The sequence below is a fragment of the Dermacentor albipictus genome, chromosome 5 (genome assembly GCF_038994185.2).
Source record: "Dermacentor albipictus isolate Rhodes 1998 colony chromosome 5, USDA_Dalb.pri_finalv2, whole genome shotgun sequence".
Lineage (NCBI taxonomy): Eukaryota > Metazoa > Arthropoda > Arachnida > Ixodida > Ixodidae > Dermacentor > Dermacentor albipictus.
In genome coordinates this window covers 20529394-20551645 of record NC_091825.1, presented here as the reverse complement: position 1 = coordinate 20551645, position 22252 = coordinate 20529394, and the positions used below count along the sequence as shown (strand labels likewise).

Here is a 22252-nt window from a genome sequence, read left to right as displayed (position 1 = left end):
AACTAGTTTTCTAGTTACAAAATGCTACATGTGCTCCACTTGTGGAAAACCTGGCACTGTAACGAAGCATGCCTGTAGTTTTAATCTATGCCCAAAAGAGCACTACAGGGTACAACAGTTCCAAAAATTTTAATTGCTTTACTTATTTATTTTTTTTAGCAGAACCCATCATGTTCACTTTCACTAATTGTACCAGAACTTGTCATTTCCAGCAGAAAGAAAACTAAGCCCTCAGCAAGATATTGAAGACTGTCATACCCTCAAGCACACTTCAGGGAATACATAAAAACAAACAGGATCAAAACTGCTCCAGGCATTCCAATGCTACCCTTTCCACAGACAACACAGAATGCCCAAAACACACTTTTGAGAAAACGTCTCTCAAAGTTCTTGGAGCAGTTCACATCTCACAAAATGCACCAGAATTGGAGTTTTTGCTGTCTTTGCTTACAGGTGACTTTTTGGGTCTCTGCCCTTTGACTCGTACAGTTTGAGGTGCCGACGTGCGAAGTACCTAGCCACACAGTCCGAGGTGCCGATGCGTGAAATGTCTAGTCACGGGCTTGAGGAGTCGACATTGATGTGCTTAGTCCCGCAGTTCGAGGTGCGGACGCGCGAAATGCCTAGATGCGGACTTGAGGAGTCAATGCTCGATGTACTTAGTCGCACAGTCGGAGGCGCCAATGCACAATATGCTTAGGCGAGGGTCCGAGATGTCCGCACACGATGTGCTTGGTCGCCGAGTTGGCGACTCCTATGCACGAAATGCTTAGCGGCGGGTCCGAGGATTGTGTGCGTGATGTGCGTGGTCACGAATTCTGAAGTACCAAGTGCTGAAAGGCTTAGCCGTGTGTCCGGATTCCGCGCGCGAATCTTGGTCGTGATGTCCGCCCCGCCGATGCTCGGTATGCTTAGCCACGGGTCTGAGACGTCCACAAACATAGGGATCGGCCACGCTACTGCCATGTCCGCGTAGTGCCCGTTTCAACACGTCGAGATTACGGCAAGCGGACCTAGACTCGCGAGGTGCAAAGAACTGAGCAGACGACGCGAACGCCGGACCAATGGCGAACCACGTTGGCGTCACGTGGCGGGCGCGGCCAATCACAGACTCTGGCACGACCTTCAATCATTTGCTTCTTGTACGCATGTTTCTGTATGGAGGAGGTAGCTGAATCTGCAAATTTGAAGATAGAGAAATGCGCTTTCCAACAAGACCAAAATGGTGGCACTCGGTTGCACCGTTCCGAAGATATTGTGGCTTGAAAAATGCCGTTTTTTTCTTTATTTCTGCGAAATTCTTCGCCACCTTGGCTGATAAAAAATTTTTTGGAGCACTTCTACATGGTTTACAGTGATATTTCGGTATCAGATAGAAAAGAGTAATAGAAATTGAAAATGCGATTTTCAAAAGGTCTATTTTTTGGCCATTTCTTGCGATGCGAAAGCCGCATCCCCCCTTAAGTGTAGCCTGTTTTTGTGGGCACAAGTTAGCCCAATAAAAGTTAGTTTCTTCATTCACAGTACTGCTACTGTGTTCTTTACCATCACTACTATGTGACAATATTCTCTTATCCATACAGTCAATGTTGGTGCAAAGCAAAACCATCACGTGGAGTTTGCTTTTTCTGCAGTGGCAATCTCCTTGGCACCACTGTGCAATATGGCAACATCTGACGCAACATTGGCGTTGTACAAGTCCACCGCCTCATAGCAGCCGATAATGCCAGGCAGCTTCTCGGCTAACCTCGAAGCAGAGGCATCGCTGCCTGTGGACTCGCCGCTAATAACTACCGAAGACACTGTTCCGGCTCTTGAAACCTTGTAACCACACGTTACTTGCGTTGAAGTCGTGTTGGCCAAGAATGGATGCAAAATCCTTAGCTTTCTGCTGCACGATCACGCCACCTATTGTCCCGTTTCGTGCCCGTGCATCCAGAAACCACGTAAAAACAGCCTTGAGCACATCAGTGTACGTGGACGTCTTTAGTTTTTTTTTTCTTGCTACTTGTGTGCGAATCCACTGCGTTGCAGATACTTTGTCGTGAACACTAAATTGTCAAAGGGAGCTGGGATGTTGGCTGCAATGTTGAAAACAGCAGCGACATCCTTCTCACCCGCGGAAACTACATCCACAATTGCAAGGTTGTCTCCAAGAGACAAAGCTTTTAGCTTCCCGATCGCAAACTCATATTTACAGCTGACCGACACAGCCAACAATGAGAGAGAGGAGTCTCTCATTGTCACGCCAAGACAGGAGCAAGCCTAACACAGACAAGCACCAAACTGGCCAAACCGAGCAGGCATAGTAGTGGCACCTGATGTCACAATTACACAAGCAAAACCTGCAAAGCACGGCCTTTGAGATGGTCTGCTGGCCCTGCTGTACAATGCAAAGGGCACGCCGGCTGTCAATCTCGAAGGCATGTGAGAAGGTTGCTCCGCTTGCCCCAAAGCGGTGCTAGGTGCTCTAGCAGTTCTCGTATCACCATCGCATCGCACAGTCGCAGCCAGCCCATTATCATCGTGTTCCTCTCGCAGCCTGCCCATTATCTTATATTTTATTTTTTTTAAATTACAAAACATATGTGTTGTGCATACAAATTTTCAGTGGAGTTATAGCTCAAGATAGAAAATGAGCCATGTCGCGAATTCGTTACATCAAGGTCGATCACTGCAACACCTTCGTCACATGGGTCACAAATACATGGGCTTCTATAGGGATGGCGTCGGGGAACGAGAAAAATTCAAATCCAGGAATTCATCACATGGAGGTTCGTTACATCCAAGTTTAACTGCATTCCAAACTAAGTGAAATGGCAAGCTTCAGCTGTGCTAACTCAATCCGCTCACCGTAGACCGGGGTCTTGCCAGGCAACACGACGACGACAAGCTGGAGCCCCTGGAAGGTGGACTTGAGGTATCGGAACATGGGCTCGACCTGGTCGGGGCCCGTGGCATACTTGCAGAAGCAGGGCTGCCCGATGATTGGCATGCCCGCGTCGTTGCTGATTTTCTGCAGCTGCTGGGTGAAGTTGCGCAGGGCGTCCTCGCGGCAGGTGCGCTGTGGCGCAAAGCAGGCGATGGCCCAGATGCGGATCTCGACGCCTGTGTGGAACTGCTTGCCCCGCATGTCCCACACCCCCTGGTTGGGGATCGCCTGTTGCTTGGTCCGGCCGCCATACTGCAGCTTTGGCGGAGGCAGGATGCGGCCCCTGACCTCCATCATAGTGTTGCTGATGGACAGACCAAACTCCTGCACATACGGGTCCGTGTTGAAGTCCGCCTTGCGCACCAGATTGTTGATCTCGCGCTCCCGGTCCGGGGCGGACCGTGCAGTTGCCTGCAAAGACAAGAATGCACACGGATCAGCCACGCCTCCCGATTTGAAGATTGCACCTGCCCACACGACATCACCAAGGAGTTGTGCATAATTGGAGCAAGTCATGCACAAAGTGGAGGACAGGCCCATTAGGCTCACCTCTTTATTTTCCCAAAGAGTAGAATTTATTAAAACAGACGCTTCTTCCTCCTCTCTGCATGCAAGGGACCAGCAGCCTAAATAATGGTCAAATCAACAGTGCTAACAGCAGTATCCATGCCACCTCTGTCTTGTCAAGAGCCCACATTTGCCTATCTATTGATTTTGGCTGAGACACACCTCTGCAGCAGTAAAGCAGTCATCAGAAAACATGCTGCCAGTTCCTTTGCTTTCCATTGCCTATATTTGAATTTGTTTCATTCCAAGCCGTAGAGTGGAACCAAGCACAATGATCAACCAATGACCTAAGGCAGGGGTTCTGGCATCGGGGAACTCCAACTGCCTTCCAAGAGTGCAGTTTGCAAAAGATAATCAAATTTTGCATGAAATACTTTAGACACGTGCACAACCCACGCCAAGATAACACAACATCCCCTCCAAGGACTTGAAGTGGGAACACAGGAACCAAAAATTGTGAAAAAAAAAATTCGGGGGACCTATTTATCTATGCATCTACAGTCAAATCTCGTTACTACGAACCCCACATAAACGAATTTCTCAAATTTATGAATGTTTTAAAAATCCCCGCCAGATTGCCTATATCTTCAATGTAAAAATATTTCTAACTACGAATTTCAATAAAGCGCATATTTCAACATAACCCACAGTTTATTTTCCCTTTTATAACCGAGGAACATCTGTATTAGGAATTCGGCTAAAAGTAACAGCACTGCAACTCTCGCGTGAAACAGAAACCGACAGTGCAGTAGCTATCACCATCACCATGTTAAGTGCCAACAACTTAACCACAAATTTCACCAAGAAGTTCACGACAAAGATCTGGCGACGTTTGTGTGAGACCCAACGATGAATGCAGCCAGCAACGGCGCCAAGAAGAAGCGAAAGCAGTTTTTGCTGCATGACAAATTGGACGTATTGCAGGAAATTGATGCAGGAAAAAAGCAAATCGACTTATGCAGACAGCATGGCATTGCCCCATCGCCCATCGCAACCATTTTGAAAGACAGAGACAAGATTGTCTAACTTCACCGAGAATCGCAACTCGCTCTTGCGAGGAAACAGCTGCGACTGGGAAACTTTCAAAATGTGAACCAAGCTGTTCTCACGTGGTTCAAAGATGCCAGACTACAAAACATTCCCGTGACTGGCCCAATGCTCCAAGAAAAAGCCTGCAAATTCATCAATGCGCTTGAAATAACTGAGACACCAGTTGGCAGGTAGTCTTCGGCGAGGGAATGGCTGCTAACGGAGAAGGCGTGGATTCCTGGTGCAATGTAGTTCTCTAGAGGTGGCTGAATCATACACTGAAGACGATATTTGCAACGCGAATGAGGCTGCATGTTTTTACCAGCTCCTGAATAAAGTCCACAAAGTGCACATGAACAAAGTCCACAATTTCATCACTCGGTGAAATGACGCACCCGAAGAGGTATTGCACAAAGCGGAAGATGTAGACGCATTCCTAATCGATCGTGTGTTCTGCATGCGCCAGAAGAAAATCACTGCCTTCTTCAAATAAAGCAGCTTTGAAGTGAGTGAAACATTTTTATTTGAGAGTATGCTTGTCTCCACACGTGTCTACTGTCAAGGTAGGTCATTTTCATTCCTAGGTTTGTCCCCTGCCTTATAATTGCAAGTTTTTCATTACAACATTTCAAAATAATGAACGATTTTCAGTGGTCCCGCGTAATTCGTTATATCGAGATTTGACTGTATAATGACTAATCTACACCATATCAAAGCGATTTGTCCAAAAACCCACCCTAAGTGCCCGAAAATAATTATTTCGTCAGTGCGGATGGCGAGAAAGGAGCGCAGAACAGCACAGAAACACTGGAGTTCATGGAGCTATCTCTAGTTTTTCCTGCCTCTAAGCACTGCCATCTTGGTATCACTTGAAAGCTAAAAGTTCCACCTTTCAGTTCCCCGCATCCTAGCTACGGTGACTGCATAGGAAAAGCACAAACTGATGAAGGGCCAATCTGATGAAGCACATGGCGCATGCAGTGCATGCGAACTCCAATTGGTTGTTGCTAGGGCAACTAGTGCCCTGATGCTGCCAGCTCAGCGCACGTCTGCTAGGCCTGCCAATGGGCCTGCTTCAAAAACTGTTATCTGGCGTTTCTTTGCAGATCATACTGCGAACGTAAGCGGCAAATTGACCGTCTCTAAAGAAAAGTTTGAAGCTGGACCTAAGGAAAACGAAGAGCAAGCCATCCCTGCTTCCTATGGCGAGAGAGAGGAGTCAGATTTAGAAAGGTTCGGATGAGCCAAAGATTGCCCCGGAGACAAGTCACTGCGTCGTGCAATCTTGTGCAACATCGACAATAACAACAGTGAAGCAAACCATTACCCTTTGTCCTCGTGTGCACTTCAGACACTGCACACAATGTGCCGATGCCCATTCGCGTGCTTCACGCACTCATGCAGGTTCATGTTGGTGCCTTGCAGATTCTGTTACAAGCCTATACTTGCACCTAATGTCGACATCAGCGGAGGGATTTTTGTGTGGTTTTATTGTGTGCAACTATTATTTTCCGGTATTGAAGCTTGATGGGTAAATTTGACAGTTCTTTTTCTAGTTTCTGTTTTGCTCAAACACACTTACCTGAAGTATGAAATTTTGGGATTGGCATTGCATCCCTTCTGCTCAACCAATTCACTTCATTCTCTCTCTTTTTTTTTTTTGCCCGAATGTAGGCAAGTCAAAGTGCACATAAACTGATATAGTGTCTCAGGAAACTGCAATATTTTGAAATCTTGTAGAAATCACGAAGGATTCGCATTTGTAAAGCTGCAACACTGGAATTTCATAACTTCAGCTAAAGTACAGATACGAACATAGAAGTGCTAACTTGCACTCTTTGAACCTCCATGAACATACATGCTTAATTTTAGCTCTCTTGATGCAGTACATCTTGTTGTCTACCCTATGTTGTTTACCCTAGGTGGCTCGTGTCTCCTGTAATCCACCTTCGCTGCGTGGCCTTGCGCCAGCAGTTGTCGGTGTGGTTGCGGACTAGTGCGACAGACTGCGCAAGCGTTGTGCTGCTTACGCTACCCAACGACGGGGTTACTCTGGCACAACCGGGGCTCTTCCTCTTTGACTTGGCGAGCGATGCGGAAGCTCCGGGAAAGGCACTGGGAACAGGGCACTGGGATGGATGAAAACGATCCCTCACCCGTGCCACCATTCACGTAACCGTACGCGCGAAGGATTAGACGTTGGTGTCAAGTACGGGGGCGGACATATTCGCTCGCTATCCAGTGGCAATAAGTTGGACTTCCTCGACGTGTCGCGCACCCATATTGGGCTAGCAGGCATTAGTGTATGACAAGTGCAATAATGCTCTTGCGATTGCTTGCACTACTGTGCTGTTGTTCCTCTGTTCCAAGTGCATGTGTGAGACCCCACAAGTTCTAACACAAAGAATTGTAACTTATTTTTTTTTTGTTAATTTTGAAAAAAAAGAATTGCACATTTGTAATCAGCACACAATACTGGATGTGCCCCAAAAGGTTTATAAGCCTAGAGAGACTAACAAAGATGTTTTCTGCATGCCAAGTATTTACGCTATTTGTATTTTGCACTTTTCTCAAAACACGTGGTCGCCCGATGCTGTCGCTCTCTAGTAAGCATGTTAAAAAATAAACTACATAATCCAGTTTGATTATTAAGGAGTAGGTAGTGTTTATTTTAGTCAAAAAGAAAACAGAAGCAAGGGGTTAGCAAAATGCACAGTGAATACCTACAAAAAAAAGAAAAAAAAAGTAAGAGCAACTGGAAATCAAGTCGTACATTTTCAAATACGAATAAAAAGCAGATGCATACAGAAGCAAATATTTTTGAATATGAGCTATTTCTATCAACTGAGAGCAAGCTCATATGTATGAGGCCCGAACTTTCTCACAGGTGCACATTGGCGTCAGCCAACACTTAGTTTTTTGATCTCAAGCTCCTTCAAAGATGCGGCGGCACGCTTCATTTCTCGTTCATTCCTCCAATATGTAGGTCCTTTCTGTTCTCGCCCTCCCTCTGCTGCGGGTTCACCGCATGAACCATTTGAAGCGTCCTCTTAGTCAGTTTTACAGTGAATGTGCAATTTTTCGAACTCCCTAGGGGCAGCGAGAACGTCCGAAAATAGGGTAGTTCGAAAAAATGAATGCTTCTACTGCCCTTAAGGGCTAAAATCGCCACAGGCACGCCCGAAAAAGCTCTCAAGGCCTGCCAGCACACTTATTAGGCATATCGGTGCTCGTACTGTGACAGGAGGTGGCAGGTGCACGCGTGTACATTTAAGGAATACATAGTCTGTACCGTGACAATTGCCCCTTCCCACCATGCTTGTTATGCTTTCCGAGCTTCGAAGCCACTCGCAAGGACCACAAAGGCGGAGCCTGTGCCATTGCTGACAACGGCGAATTCTTCCAATGAAAAACACGGTACAGATTGGCAAGAAGCTTAATAGCAAATGTTGAAGCAGCTAGGCCTAGCGTTGCTGCAGTGGTGGCCACGGCTGCCAGCAGATCTGCGTTGAGTGCAGAGGTTTGAGGCGGCAAGCTAATAAAAATGGCGGCGGTGGTGGCTTTCACTAATGCCGTTTCGGACTTGCAGTCATAAGTCCAGAAAATCAGACTGCTGAAACGTTCTTGCACCCGAAATTTCACACATTCTTATACACTGAGACTATGGGTCCGTGGTGGCGCCGCGAAACCACCCGAATTATCGGGCATGTCCCAAAAATCGGTCGTCCGGAAAATCAATTGTTGACTGTACACGGCGTCAAAGACACTTCATACGATTCCGTTACTTGAGCCAGCATCGCACGACTTTCGTTCCCTTTCAATAAAGATGCACAAATTCCCCGAGTGTTTCCACACTACTCAATATCCCCGAGAATTCCCGGTTTTCCTGGTTGGTAGACACCTTGTACATTGTTAAAACCAGTATCACAATAAGCTGGTTCAGCAGTATTGTAAACCGTAACAGCCTTATTTATTGGACTTAAGTTGGCAACCAAATCGCCAGACTGCTGGCCGCTTCATCCACCTGAATGGTTGCACAACAGCTCATCTTTGCTGCCGCTTCTGGGTGTTCACTGTTACAGCAAGCACGACATTGGAGTGCTGCTTTTTTGGCACCCGTTTTGACAAGCACGCTGTGAGCACCTCTTAGCTCAACTGTCCTGCTCATTGGCATGTTGAAGATTATAGGCGTCTGATGAGTGGCGTACCTGCCAACCTGGGGACTCCAAAAATTGGGAGACTCTCCGTGAGAGGCTTTTTTTTCTCTTTTTTACACACACGGAGAGCATGTGATCTGGCTAGTCTACGAGATTTGTCTTATGTCTTCGTCTACACCTCATAGCCACACTGATGCCATGCACATTGGGCAAATAAAATTTTTTCACAAAAGGGATTTATTTGCAAAGTGGGAGGAGGAGGGTTGCAATAGCTAATGTCCAACAATTTCACCTACTTATTTTGCAGTGTTACAGTAAGGCAGCAGGGTGCTAAGAACCTCTGGGTCTGGACAGGCTGCCAATGGAAATTGACCCTGTCAACCTTTAATTGCCGAACCCTGTCGAGTGAGACTAGCTTAGCAGGACTCTGAGGAACTATCAGACATTGTTTGGGATATCATCGGCTTATTGAGATTAGAAGAACTGGTGAGGCTTATACATTGCTGAATAACGGCCATGTCCTCTACTAAAGAGGTCTGCCAGATAAGAAGCAATACGGGGTAGGATTCCTAATCCATAAGGCCATAGCGGGCAACATAGAGGAATTCTACAGCATTAATAAGAGGGTAGCTGTAGCCATACTCAAACTTAATAAGAGGTATAAATTAAAGGTAGTACAAGCCCACGCTCTAACATTCAGTCACGATGAGGAAGTAGATCAGTTTTATGAAAATGTTGAATTAGCGATGAGAAAAGTGCAAACTCAGTATACTGTAGTAATGGACAACTTCAATGCAAAAGTGGAGTAAAAGCAGGCGGGTGAACAGGCAACCGGCAGCTTCGGTGTTGATTCTAGAAACACTAGAGGAGAGATGCTGGTAGAATTCGCAGAAAGGAATAAGCTGAGAAAAGTGAACACATTTTTCAAGAAACGTAGCAACAGGAAATGGACCTGGAAAAGCGCTAATGGTGAAACAAGAAATTAAATTGATTTCATACTTTCTGCCGATCCCAGCATAGTGCAGGATGTATAAGTGATAGGTAGGGTAAAGTGCAGTGATCATAGGTTAGTGAGGGCTAGTATTCACCTCAATTTGGACAGAGAAAGAGTAAAATTGGTCAAGAAAAAAAAAGGTCAACTTAGAAGCAGTAAGGGTAAAAGCAGACAAATTTAGGCTGGTACTTGCAAATATGCAGCCTTATAACAGAGAGATGATAATGATGACATAGAGGTAATGAATGAAACTAACGAGGCTGGCTTCAGAGGCAGCAAGTGAAGTGGCAGGAAAGGAACCAAGGCAACCCGGAGGCAAGTTCTCCCAAGTAACAAAGGACCAAATAAAGAAACGACAAAGAATGATAGTGTCCAATTCAAGAGATAAGATAGAATTCACGGAACTGTCAAAACTGATCAACAAAGCAAAAAGGAAGCTATATTAGAAATTATAACGTGAGAAAGATTGAAGAAGCCGTAAAAAATGGGTGCAGCCTGAAATCAGTGAGAAAGAAACTTGGCATAGGACAAACCAAGGTGTGTGCACTGAAAGATAAGCGGGTAATATCATCAGCAATCTCGAAGTTAATATAACAGCACCGGAAGAATTTATACTGACCTGTACAGTACCCAGAGGACTCTGGAGTACTCTATTCGAAACAATAATGAACAGGATACAGAAACTCCTCCTATAATTAGAGATTGGGTCAGAAGCACCTTGCCAGACATGAAACGAGGAAGAGCGGCAGGAGAAGATGGAGTAACAGTCGATTTAATCAAAGATGGAGGAGACAATGCTTGAAAATCTGGCAGCTCTTTACACAAAGTGTCTATCGACTGCAAGGATCCCAGAAAACTGGAAGAATACAAACATAATATTAATTTACAAAAAAGGGAGACGGTAAATAATTGAAAAATTATAGGCCCATTAGCTTACTCCCAGTATTATATAAAATATTTACCAAAATAATCTCCAATAGAATAAGGGCAACACTAGACTTCAGTCAACCAAGGGAACAGGCTGGCTTCAGGAAGGGATACTCTACAATGGATCACGTCCATGTTGTTAATCAGGTTATCTAGAAATCCGCAAAGTATAATCCGCCTCTCTATATGGCTTTTGTAGATTACGAAAAGGCATTTGATTCAATAGAGATACCAGCAGTCACAGAGGCATTACGTAATCAAGGAGTACAGAATGCTTACGTGAATACAGTCAAAACCCACGATAACAAAATCCCGCGATAACGAAATCTTGCAACAACGAAATTCTCGTGATAACGAAACATTTTCGTATACCCGCCGTGCATTTCGTACCACTCGGCAACGAAATGTCGCTGTACTGTGTTGTGTCGGCAGCGGCAGGCAAGCGGGGGGCCCCGACCAGCAAACGCCCGGCTAACGCCGGCGCAGTAAAGGAGACGCGGAGCGAACTGCTCCCGTTGAAAACCGGAACGAAGACTCCACCGACCGGCGGCTGTTTATTGCTTATAAAGGGTTCACACGCCAGATGACGCCTCCCGATTGGTCCAATGCTCGTCGCATGACAGAAGGGGGGTGCGCCATCTAGATAAACAACTAAAAAACATACATATGCGATGACACATAGATCTGACAGGGGGCGACACTATACTACATCATCCCCCCCTGGAAACAAAGTAAACATACAGTGAAATGCACACTTAAGTCCAAAGGCGATTTCAGTTCATTCCCCCAACGTGCACACACGTGCACCAGTTGCACACAAAGCGCGCCTTAAGTCCACAACAAATTCAATCCGTCCCCGCCCAAGTTCACATACACGCGCACTAGTCTTGGGCACTAAAAACACAGGCAGTCACTGAAACAAAGTTCAACAAGGAACACGGCACAAAACTCACTGCACCGCAACAAGGAACACATTTTATGCCTGTGTTAATAAAACATGTACATTGCCTGAGACAGCAATACGCTCTAGACTACATAAACAAAATCATCGAGCCACGGAGGCCGTTTTCTGTCACGATGAGGACGCGTGCGTACCTCAGAAGAACTTTGGGGGTTGCGACGCGTATCGGTCGACTTTAAAGACCCAGTCGTCCCACTATTTCCCTCCCCCTGGTTGGAAAACTGAATGTGGTTGTCACTCAAAGCTGGAGAGGGTTGCCCAGGAAGCTCCTCTCGACGTCCCAACAAGTCCTGGGAGGCTACCGATTCCCCCACGGAATCAGAGACGACTGCTGACTGTGCAGACTCTGAAGTAATACAGTCAGACGGACTGACTAACTGATGCTTACGAGAAGACGATGTCACTACAGACGAGTCATCGGAATGACTATCCGGGTTTGAATATGAGTACAAGAAGTCTCTATCACTTGGACACAATGTACTAGCTGCTGAATCCTTTATCACTAAGGTTAACTTAGACACATGCCACGTCTTCCCGTCACTGAGTAGAAAAGTAGATGGTCCTATCTGGGCCTTGACTTTACGAGGTTTACTGTACTTAAAAATTCCTTTCCTGTTAAATCTAATTCTGACGGTGTCTCCCACCTTGACACGAGTTGCCTGAGCACCTCTACGTTTGTCTACGTACTGTTTAGTCTGCCACTCTTTCTGCAAGACCCTTTCTTGAACTTGAGACACAAGACTGTCCCGTTTCCGTAGATCTACACAGAGCCGCATGGTTCCATCCTTCTTGTGCACCACCACGAGTGGAGACACCCACTCAGAAGCCTCGACATGCTCGATGACGTCGCAGTCCTCGAGACGTCGCAATTCATTTGTGACCTGGTCACGGAGAGCAAGGGGTAGTCGGCGCAACCTTGAAGATACTGGTTTCGCATCTTGCTGCCGATGAATTCGGTGCACAAAGTTGTTGACGAGACCGAATTCTTCACTGGAGAGGTGATCATAACCCGGAGGCACACCTGTGGGGCTCTGTACTGAAGGAAGTGATGGTAGACGACATGTCAGCGACGTACCGTCGATCTGTATGCCCAAGCGTTGGATGGCGTCTAAACCCAGCAGTGATGTTCCTGTAGTCGTTACGTGGAACGTGACGGAGCATGACCTTTGAAAAAACTGGACAGTGGCTTGAAACAGGCCTTGAATGTCGATGCGTTGATTGGAAAAATTTTTCAAGTCCACTGTTTGTGACAGTCTGTGCTGTCGACCAAAGTGCTTCCCAAAATCCTCAGCAGTCATCAAGGAAACAGACGCTCCCGTGTCCACGAGCAGCTGCATGGCGACGTCGTTAACCATGACCGGGACTTGTAAATCCCTTTTAGCTTCTAAAGTGCTCACCGTGAAGACAGACGCGGACGGCTGTCCTGCGGAAGTTGAAGACAGCGTCTCTGCGGAAGAGACGTGCTGAACAGTACGGGTTTTTCGGCATACGGATGCAAAATGGCCCAACGTGTGGCAGGCGTTGCACCGCCGGTTCCTTGCGGGACAATTCCTGTATGTGGCAATATGCTTCGTGCTGCCACACCGGTCGCATGCACCACGGTTCCCGGAGGAGCCACGTGCGAAATGTCGGCCCTCTTGGCGGCTTCTCGGAAGAAGTCGGCCCTCTTGGCGGCTTCTTGGACTACGTCGGCCATCTTGGCGGCTCCCCGGAAGAAGTCGGCCATCTTGGCTCGTCGACGGAACGCCAAGTTGCGATGCCTCGATTCTTCTTACATTTTCGGAGCCGAACGCGCGGTTCGCTCGATGCAAGGCTTCTAACGAGCGTCCAATTTCTTCTGCCTTGTCCAGAGACAGGGTTTCGCCATGGGCCAGCAACTTTTCGCGAACGCAGGCGTTCGCCACCCCATGTACGATTTGGTCTCGGACGCGCTCGTCATAGCTTGTGCCGAAGTTGCACTGTACCGCCTTCTCCTTCAATGCGGTCACGAATTCCAGGAAGCCTTCTCCTTCAAACTGCTTTCGGCTGGTGAATTCGTGCCGTTCCGCCAGGACATTTGTTGACGCGGCGAACAGCCGGTCAAGCCGCTGCAAGAGTCTCGGAAACTCTGACGCTGGCGGGACCGCATCAGTTGACGTTGACGCTGCGCCGGTCGACTGCCTTGCTGCTTCGCTTGAAGCTGACGCTGCGCTGGTTAACTGCCTTGCTGCTTCCTGCTCCTCGGCTGCGAAGTGCTTCCGTTGGCCCTCACGCCCGAGAGCGCTGACGAGCGCAGACGCTCGTCGTGCGTCCGTCCAGTCGCCGCCGCCGGCCGCTTCGAGGTGGGCCTGAAAAATTTTTTTCCAGCGGTACCAGGGAATTAACGGAGGGCCGGGCACTTCGAGAAAAACGGGAAGGTTCGCCGTAAATGCCATGCCGGGTAGCGTGCAGGAGGCAAGCCGGAGCTCGCCGCAGGAATAGGCAAGGAAGAGCAAGGGGGAGAGTAGGCCTAGGCTCGGAAGCCTCGCGACGCCAAGTGCGTCGGCGGCGTTTGCCGGCCGTGCAGACACGGAAGGGACGCTTCACTCACGAAGCTGGTTGGTTTCCCGGGGCTTCGGTCGGAACCGTTGCGGGAATTGCATGCTCGTCGCCAATGATGTTGTGTCGGCAGCGGCAGGCAAGCGGGGGGCCCCGACCAGCAAACGCCCGGCTAACGCCGGCGCAGTAAAGGAGACGCGGAGCGAACTGCTCCCGTTGAAAACCGGAACGAAGACTCCGCCGACCGGCGGCTGTTTATTGCTTATAAAGGGTTCACACGCCAGATGACGCCTCCCGATTGGTCCAATGCTCGTCGCATGACAGAAGGGGGGTGCGCCATCTAGATAAACAACTAAAAAACATACATATGCGATGACACATAGATCTGACAGGGGGCGACACTATACTACATACTGCAATCCCACATCCACGAAATTTGCCAGAACGCAACTCTGCATATTACCCACTCGCGCAAGGCTAGCAGGCCCCAAAATGTGCTCAAATGCAATTGTTTTGCACTAAAATTGCATAAAATACCACCACATTACACTTGTGTGGGCGCCGCCATTTTGTTCACAAAAACAACCAAGAGCCGAAAGTAGACTTTAGACCAGAAGCGATCAGTGTGCTGGAAACACGTAATAATCGCCATCTTGTTTGTTGATTGCCCTTTTGAAGCGGCACACATGTTGCTACCGACATGTGACGACGGTTTTTGCATGTCTACTAGGTGAGGTCGTAGATCGTTGTTTGAAACGCGCATTCAGTTTGCCTTCTCCGCGGGTGACGACTCAGCGAGGCCTATGCCAAGCGCGTGAGGCAAAACTGGACGCGCGTTTTGAACAACAATTGCCGATTGCAGCAGTGCACTGCGTAATGTGCGCCTCTGTGAGAAAAATGCAGCAAAAACAAGGAAATCCACGTCCCACCAACATGGAATTGTTTATGGCGGTTGAGATGGCGGTCGCAGCATATGGAGTGTCACGCATTAGGCCATGATTGAGTGATTGTCTGGGAGTATGCATCCCTTGTTCCAAGAACGCTAGCTTTGGTGCCACACACGACAGACATTGCGTGCGGATTCGACGCCGGACATAGATTTGCGCGAAAGGGCCGTCATCTCTATAGTTTGCCTTCGGGTACACGAGATACGATCACTTTTGCGATCGGCACCGGACGCGTCGGCCCCTACGGGCAACAGCGTGCGCTGGAAAAATGCTGCTGCATGCACTGTTGCTCTGCGTCCGGTGCCGAGTCACACAATATCTCGCAAAAGTGATCACATTCCTGAGAGCAATTGACTGAGAATACTGTGCTACGGCAGTACTGCCACTGCTGGTCGACGCATGCGGCGCACTTTGTACTGTCGGTAATACGGTTCTATATCCTCGAGCAAAGCTTGCCAAAGTAGGCTAACGGAACTTCGACAGTAAAGTTTTGTTCTGCGATGCATTACCTACCTGTGCTGCCACTTTTCGCATAACAAAATTCTCGCGAAAGCAAATTTTTTCGCATTCCCCACTGATTTCGTTATTGCGAGCTTCAACGGTTCTACAGCTACCTTACTTCTACATAAGAAAAGCAGGAAGGTACCTATAAAGAAAGGGGTCAGACAGCGAGACACAATCTCTCCAATATCGTTCACTGCGTGCTTGGAAGAAGCATTCAAGCTATTAAACTGGGAAGGCTTAGGAGTAAGGATCAACAGCATATTTCAGCGACCTTCAATTTGCCGATGACATTTCAGCAACAATGCAGACGAGTTACAACAAATGATTGAGGACTTTAAAGGGGCCCTGAATCACCCCTCGGGCTTGGTGAAATAACATAGTCCGCGGGTAGCATGCGCTGTTGTAACATCTCAGCCAAGTTCTGCTGTCTACGCGGGCCGTGGAGCTCACAAGCGGAGCACGAAATCACCTTTTTCTCAAATGCTCTCGTTTCAAAAGCCCCATAATCCTCGCTCTTTTCTGTGTGCTTTATTTCGTCATAAAGCCCCCCCCAATACGCAGCTGCTATTGGTCGCTGCGCTCAGCTACACCGTGGCTGCCGCGAGGTGCCACCACGAGTCCAGTGGCTAAGCGCACTGCAGCTCCCCGAGGACAGCCGCATTTGGCTTACATTTCGAGCGGCACAGGCACCAAATCGGAAATTTGAACTGCGCGCCACGGTGACGTCTCTGCCGTAGCCTTCGCAGTGCAAGGCATTGGAGGAGGAAGGGGAGCACAGCTGAGGCCGTGTTTGATTGCCGATAACTATGCTTCTGCTGAACACATAAGTACTTTTTGCGGCAAAGTGGTTCTGAAATACCCTATCTTCACTTCAAATGTCTTTCTCCACTTCGATAAAAAGTGGTTCAGGGCCCCTTCAACAGAGAGAGTGTAAGAGTGGGGTTTCAGATTAATATAAAGAAGACAAAGATAATGATGAATAGCTGGGCAAGGGAACAAGAGTTCAAGATCGCCAGTCAGCCTCTACAGTTTGTGAAGGAGTATGTTCACCTAGGTGAATTAATCACAGGGAAGCCTGATCATGAGAAGGAAATTCATAGAATAAAAATGGGTTGGATTGCATACAGCAGACATTGTCATCTTCTGACTGGAAGCTTACCATTATCATTGAAAAGGAAGGTGTACTATCGGTGCATTTTGGAGACTTGGAGAGACTTGGAGAGTGACAAAGAAGCTTGAGAACAAGTAAAGGACTGCGCAAAGAGCGATGGAACGAAGATTGCTAGGCATAACGTTAAGAGACAGAAAGAGAGTGGTCTGCATCAGAGAGCAAAGGGTATAAACGATATTCTAATTGACATCAAGAGAAAAAAATGGAGCTGGGCAGCTCATGTAATGCGCCGGTTAGGTAACCATTGGATCATTAGGGTTACAGAATGGGCACCAAGAGAAAGAAAACGCAATCGAGGACGACAAAAGACTAGGTGGAGCAATGAAATGAGGAAATTCACAGCCGCTAGTTGGAATCGATTAGCGCAGGACAGGGGTAATTGGAGATCGCAGGGAGAGGCCTTTGTCCTGCAGTGGACATAAAACAGACTGATGATGATGATGATGATGATTTTGCAGTGACTTGACAGTGGCAGACTGATTTCTTCAACGACGTAGCTCAGCACATTTTCTCGTAGCAAGGCCCGGACTGATGGTCCTTCCCCAGGTGCATGTTCAACAAAGCTGTACAGTCAACGACCGTTTTTTCGGACCCTCTAGGGAACGTAAAAACGTCCAAAAATTCAGGCAGTCTAAAAAAATGAATGCACGCAAAAGAAACGCACCTTTTTTTCGTTCTTTCTTGGAGCTAGAGGTAAAGGGCTAAGTACCAGGCTTCCAAAACCCTGCCAAAGCATCAACGAAGGTGCTATAAAAAGGGGCATTCAAGAACTCTGCATGCAGCCGACTGCCGTTTTATTATGTACATGTGCATCGTCGGGCAGCCAGTGTTATGGCTGCAGTGGCTTGAAGAACTTGTTGATTGTTGTTTGGACGGCGTTCCGGTTGCATGCGATCATATTCGCCTCGACCTGAGCAAGGGTCATGTCAGCACTGTACACCGATTAAAGAGTCAACAGTGCTCGCGTCAACTTGACGCTTTTACGCGGAACAGGCATTGGCTCCTCATTTTCAACATCAGAGTCTTCTGAATCCCCCACATCCTGACGGACTATTCCCTCGTCAGTCAGTTCTGCGCAGAAGTTGAGCTCGTTGTCAGCGTCAACAAACTGTTCAAAAGTTATTTCCGTGGGTACGGTACTGCTTTCCACGCTTCGATGCCATCGGCGCGGACGACAAAGATGGAGTGGGGGCCATCGAAGGCAAGCGAAATCCTCAAGTTGCAACAGTGGAGTTCGCTGACAAGCATAGAAGCACCTAGGCCTAGCGTCGGAGAGCACACTTGACACAAGCCAACGCACAAGCATACACAACAGCACAACCACGCACCATGCTAGCCAAAACGTGACCTGCGCAAACGAAATAGCGCTGCTCTGGAAACTCCGCCGGAGGCGGAAGTGCGGCCATTTGCGGTGACGAACATAGCCAGCGTGGCCAGACCAAATCGGTGTGTGACGGCTAGATTCGGCTAGTAGTGGTTCAAAGCGGTGATATGCTTCGGCTGCAAGCCTATTTCCTTCGTAAGGGCGCTGCGCAAGGAGCCAAAGGACCTTCCATCGCGTCAAGAAGTCCGGAAAATTGGACAACGGGGGGTTCGAGCATCCGAAACTTCAGATGTTCTTATACATTGATTCTATGAGGCTCGTGGCGGAGCCGCGAAGACGTCCGAAATATCAGGCATGTCCGAAAATTTGGGCGTCCAAAAATTCAGTCGTTGACTGTATTGCACACTGAAGCCCTGAACTCAGTCCGAGCCTTTTACCGAGCTGAAAATGCTCTCACATTGTGTGTTGCTATGCAGTACAACCAGCAAATCAAGCATCAGCTTTACCAGTTGGCCAAATGTGAGCTTTCCATCTGCGTTCACTTCTCCAGCTGCTGACCACCAGTGCGCATTGCACCTCTCTTTCTTTAAATTGCCCTTTGGAAAACTGTGCGCTTGTACTTCAGCAAACTGAACTTCCAGTGCACCTGTAGCGTGCTCCCTCAATTCATCTGCGTCTTGGGGCAGCAGATGCGGAAACTTCTCAACAAAGGAACCGAGACTTGGAAAGGATGCAGTGGATAGAGTCCAGCCTGACTACTGCTGCATTTGTGCAAGTTGCATGTTCAAGTGGAAATTTGTGCCTAATGTAGTTGTAGGCTGCACAAAAGCAATCGTGGACTGGAAAAAATAACTTGTTTCTCAGGCATACTCAGTTTCTCTACCACAGACGACGTTTGGCTCTCAAATATGAGGTCACTGTCACCCTTCTGGCTCTTGATATCCTGATAAAGAACTTCCAGTGGTGAAGCAGCAGGCTATGACATTAGGCCGAACAAATCTAGTTAAAAGCTCTTTGAGCAGCTGCAACAAAATAGAGTTCAGGAGATGAACCTGAGATACTTGTGACTGAAGCATACAATTAGCTTTTTCAAAAACAGGGACCAAAGTTTTCAAAAATAAACCATATGCTAAATTGATATCAGATGTGAAGAAGAAAAACAATCTTTCCTAGTGAGTTGGGTCAGCGTGCCAAGTGCTTTCAGGCTGAACCTTCGCATTCCTCGCTTGGTCCAATTTTCACTGGACTCCCTAACCTCATCTACCGAAGCTGCAAGCATCTCGGGGAGCAGATACAGTTCGAGGAAAGTTGGACCCCACTTGTTATTGTTTTTAGTGCCAGTTAAGAAGAAGCCAACCAGTGGCTGCCACTGCTCCAGCATCCTGTTCAGGCACTTGCCTAGCAATAACCACTGTGTTGGGACATGTTTCAAAATTTTGCATGTCTCAACACTGAATTTCTTGAAATTTGCCCAGTCTGTCCTTACGCTTAGCACTTTTGTCAAGATAATAAAAAATGTCCACGACGAGTTCATCAAACTTGACAGGTAGGCAGGCAGCTGCTTTTTCAGCTGCGAGATTGATCAGGTGGCACGGGCAGCCAACTACAATGCAATTTTCTTGCGCTTCCTTTAAAACAGCAGCCACGCCATTCTTCTTTCCTAGCATTACTTTGAATTACCAGCACTAAATGCAATGCAATTCGACGCAGGTATATCAAGTGAACGAAATGTGTGGTGCACGAGGCTGCCAATTTTGTGGCCAGTAACCTCTCCTTGAAGTGCTTGCATGGGTTTGCTTTCAAACCACCCGCATTTCTCTATGTAGTAGGTTGCCCCGACAGGTAAAGGTGCGACAAGGCATTGTTGCTGCCGTCGACTGCAAGAGAGAAAATACAGTGCTTCAAGCTTTCCCCCATTGCACCTTGCGCCTCCACAGCCATTCCACCGATGATGGCAGTTGTCTTCGTTCTGTTGCATCCGTAGTGCTTTGCATCTCCACACTTCGGGAACATCTTGCGCAGAAGTGGCCCAATGTGATCATTCACGCTCGGAGGCAAGTTGTGCTCAATGAGAGATCCAGTGAAAAGGCACTCCCCGCACACACACAACACCGTCTTCATTGTTGTTGCCAAACAAGTTGCTCACGGCCCTCTGCTTCTCAGCAGCACAAGGGAAGCTGTGGTGTTCAGGAGTCGCTAAATGCAGCTTTATGCCTCCTTTAGTGCCGTGGGCCACGCTCAGGTCGCATGCGCAAGTCGTGCAAAATGCGAACTGCTCGCCTTTCCTGGAATTCTGAAGACTTCAAGAAACACTCTTAATAATTTTTTTTTACGCTTCAACGACACCATGATGTCAAGAGGGCTGTGAGAAGCAAGACGTTTTCACACGCAATCCTCAACGCATTCAGGGTGTCTACGAAGCTGACATTTCCAAATTCCCTGAGTTTTCCATGTTTTCCCTGAGCACCTTTGCGAAATTTCCTGAATGAGTCAGATCTTTGTTTTATGTCAAGACAGGCTGACACCATGTTGCCCGATGCTGTCACTCTCTAGTAAGCATGTTGAAACAAAAAAATGACTTAATCCGGTTTTAATAGTAAGGAGTAATATCTATTTTATTTAAAAATAAAACAGAAGGAATGTTTTAGTAAAATGCACAGTGAAAAAAATGATAAAACCCATTGCAAATTGGGTCGAACATTTTCAAATACGAATGTAAGGAGATGCATACATAAGTAAATATTTTTTGAATATGAGCTATTTCTATCAACTGATAGCAAGCTCATCAGTATGAGGCCTGAACTTTGTCACAACTAAAATTCTCTCTCAGCAGCTGGGAAGTCAATCTCAACTGTCCTGACAATGACATACTCTCAGCCCGTACAAAACATCTCAGTGCTGGGTTTCACTGCTTTAAATAGCTTATTTTGGTTTGAATGAGGGACACCTGCATCTTGGCATCAGCCAACGCTTTGTTTTTTGAGCTTAAGCTCCTTCAAAGAGGTGGCGGCACGCTTCATTTCCCTTTAATTCCTCAGGACGTCGGTCCTTCCTGTTCTCATCCTCCTTCTGCCACACGTTCACCCCATGGATCATTTGAAGCATCCTCTTGGTCAGTTGTACAGTCAACGCCCGATTTTTCGGCCCTAGGGGCCATAAAACATCCGGAAAATCGGGCAGTCCGAAAAAAATGAATCCATGTGTCTAACTGCCTATGAGGGCTAAAATTGGCACAGGCTCATCCGCAAAAGTTCTTAAGGCCTGCCAGTACACTTATTAGGAATATCAGTGCTCATACTGTGACAGGAGATGGGGGTGCACGCGCGTATATTTAAGGAATACATACTGTGTCCCATGACAATTGCCCCTTCCCACGCTTGTTAAGCTTCACTGCCTAACACTGCTGTAATGAGGCGAAGCTAACTTTCGGAGACTGGCATTACGAAACGCGCTGTGTGTGCTCTGAGAGCTTCGAAGCCAATGGCGAAGATTACAAACGTGGTGTTGGTGCCATTGCTGACAGCGGCGAATTCTTTCAATGAAAAACACGGCATTGCACGGCAAGAAGCTTAACAGCGAACGTAGAAGCAGCTAGGCCTAACGTTGCCGTGGTGGTGGCTACGGCTGCCAGCGGATCTGCGTGCGATAGTGCCAGTTCGAGGCGGCGAGATAATCAAAATGGCGGCGGTGGCGGCTTTGATTAATGCCATTTCAGACCTGCAGTCAGGGCAATATACATTTACTAGATGGAGTATGTGGTGGCGCCGCAAAGTCAGGGCAATATACATTTACTATATGGAGTACGTGGTGGTGCCGCAAAGCTGTGCAAATTATCGGGCATGTCCGAAAAAGCTTCTGGAAAATCGATCGTTAACTACTCTTGAAATACATCGTGCCAATGACACGGTGTCAATGACGATTCATTGCGATTCCTCTGTTACTGGAGCCAGCATTAACACGACTTTCGTTCCCTTTCAATAAAGTTACAGCTAATTTTCCCTGACAGAAGCACAAATTCCCTGAGTTTTCCCTAAGTTTTCCAGACTGTTCAAATTCCCTGAGAAGTCCCGGTTTTCCCGGTTGGTAGACACCCTGCGCATTGTTCCCATAACAGGTGAACTGATTTATACCTACTTGCACTCTCGGATTCCAATCTGACTTCGGCTAGCTACCTAACGTATTTTCGCGATTCTAAGCACCCCCCTCTATTTTCGAGAGAAAA

At 47.5% G+C, this 22252-nt stretch overlaps 1 protein-coding gene across 2 annotated transcripts in view; it reads right to left on the bottom strand.

The window, feature by feature from the left end:
- The window catches only part of AGO1 (protein argonaute-2), an 83662-nt gene that overhangs the window by 26615 nt on the left and 34795 nt on the right, over positions 1 to 22252 (bottom strand). For both annotated transcript variants that reach the window (XM_065447709.1, XM_065447710.2), the window contains exon 7: positions 2854 to 3343. In XM_065447709.1, coding sequence (XP_065303781.1) covers positions 2854 to 3343 — 490 coding nt within the window. The remainder of the gene's footprint in view (positions 1 to 2853; positions 3344 to 22252) is intronic.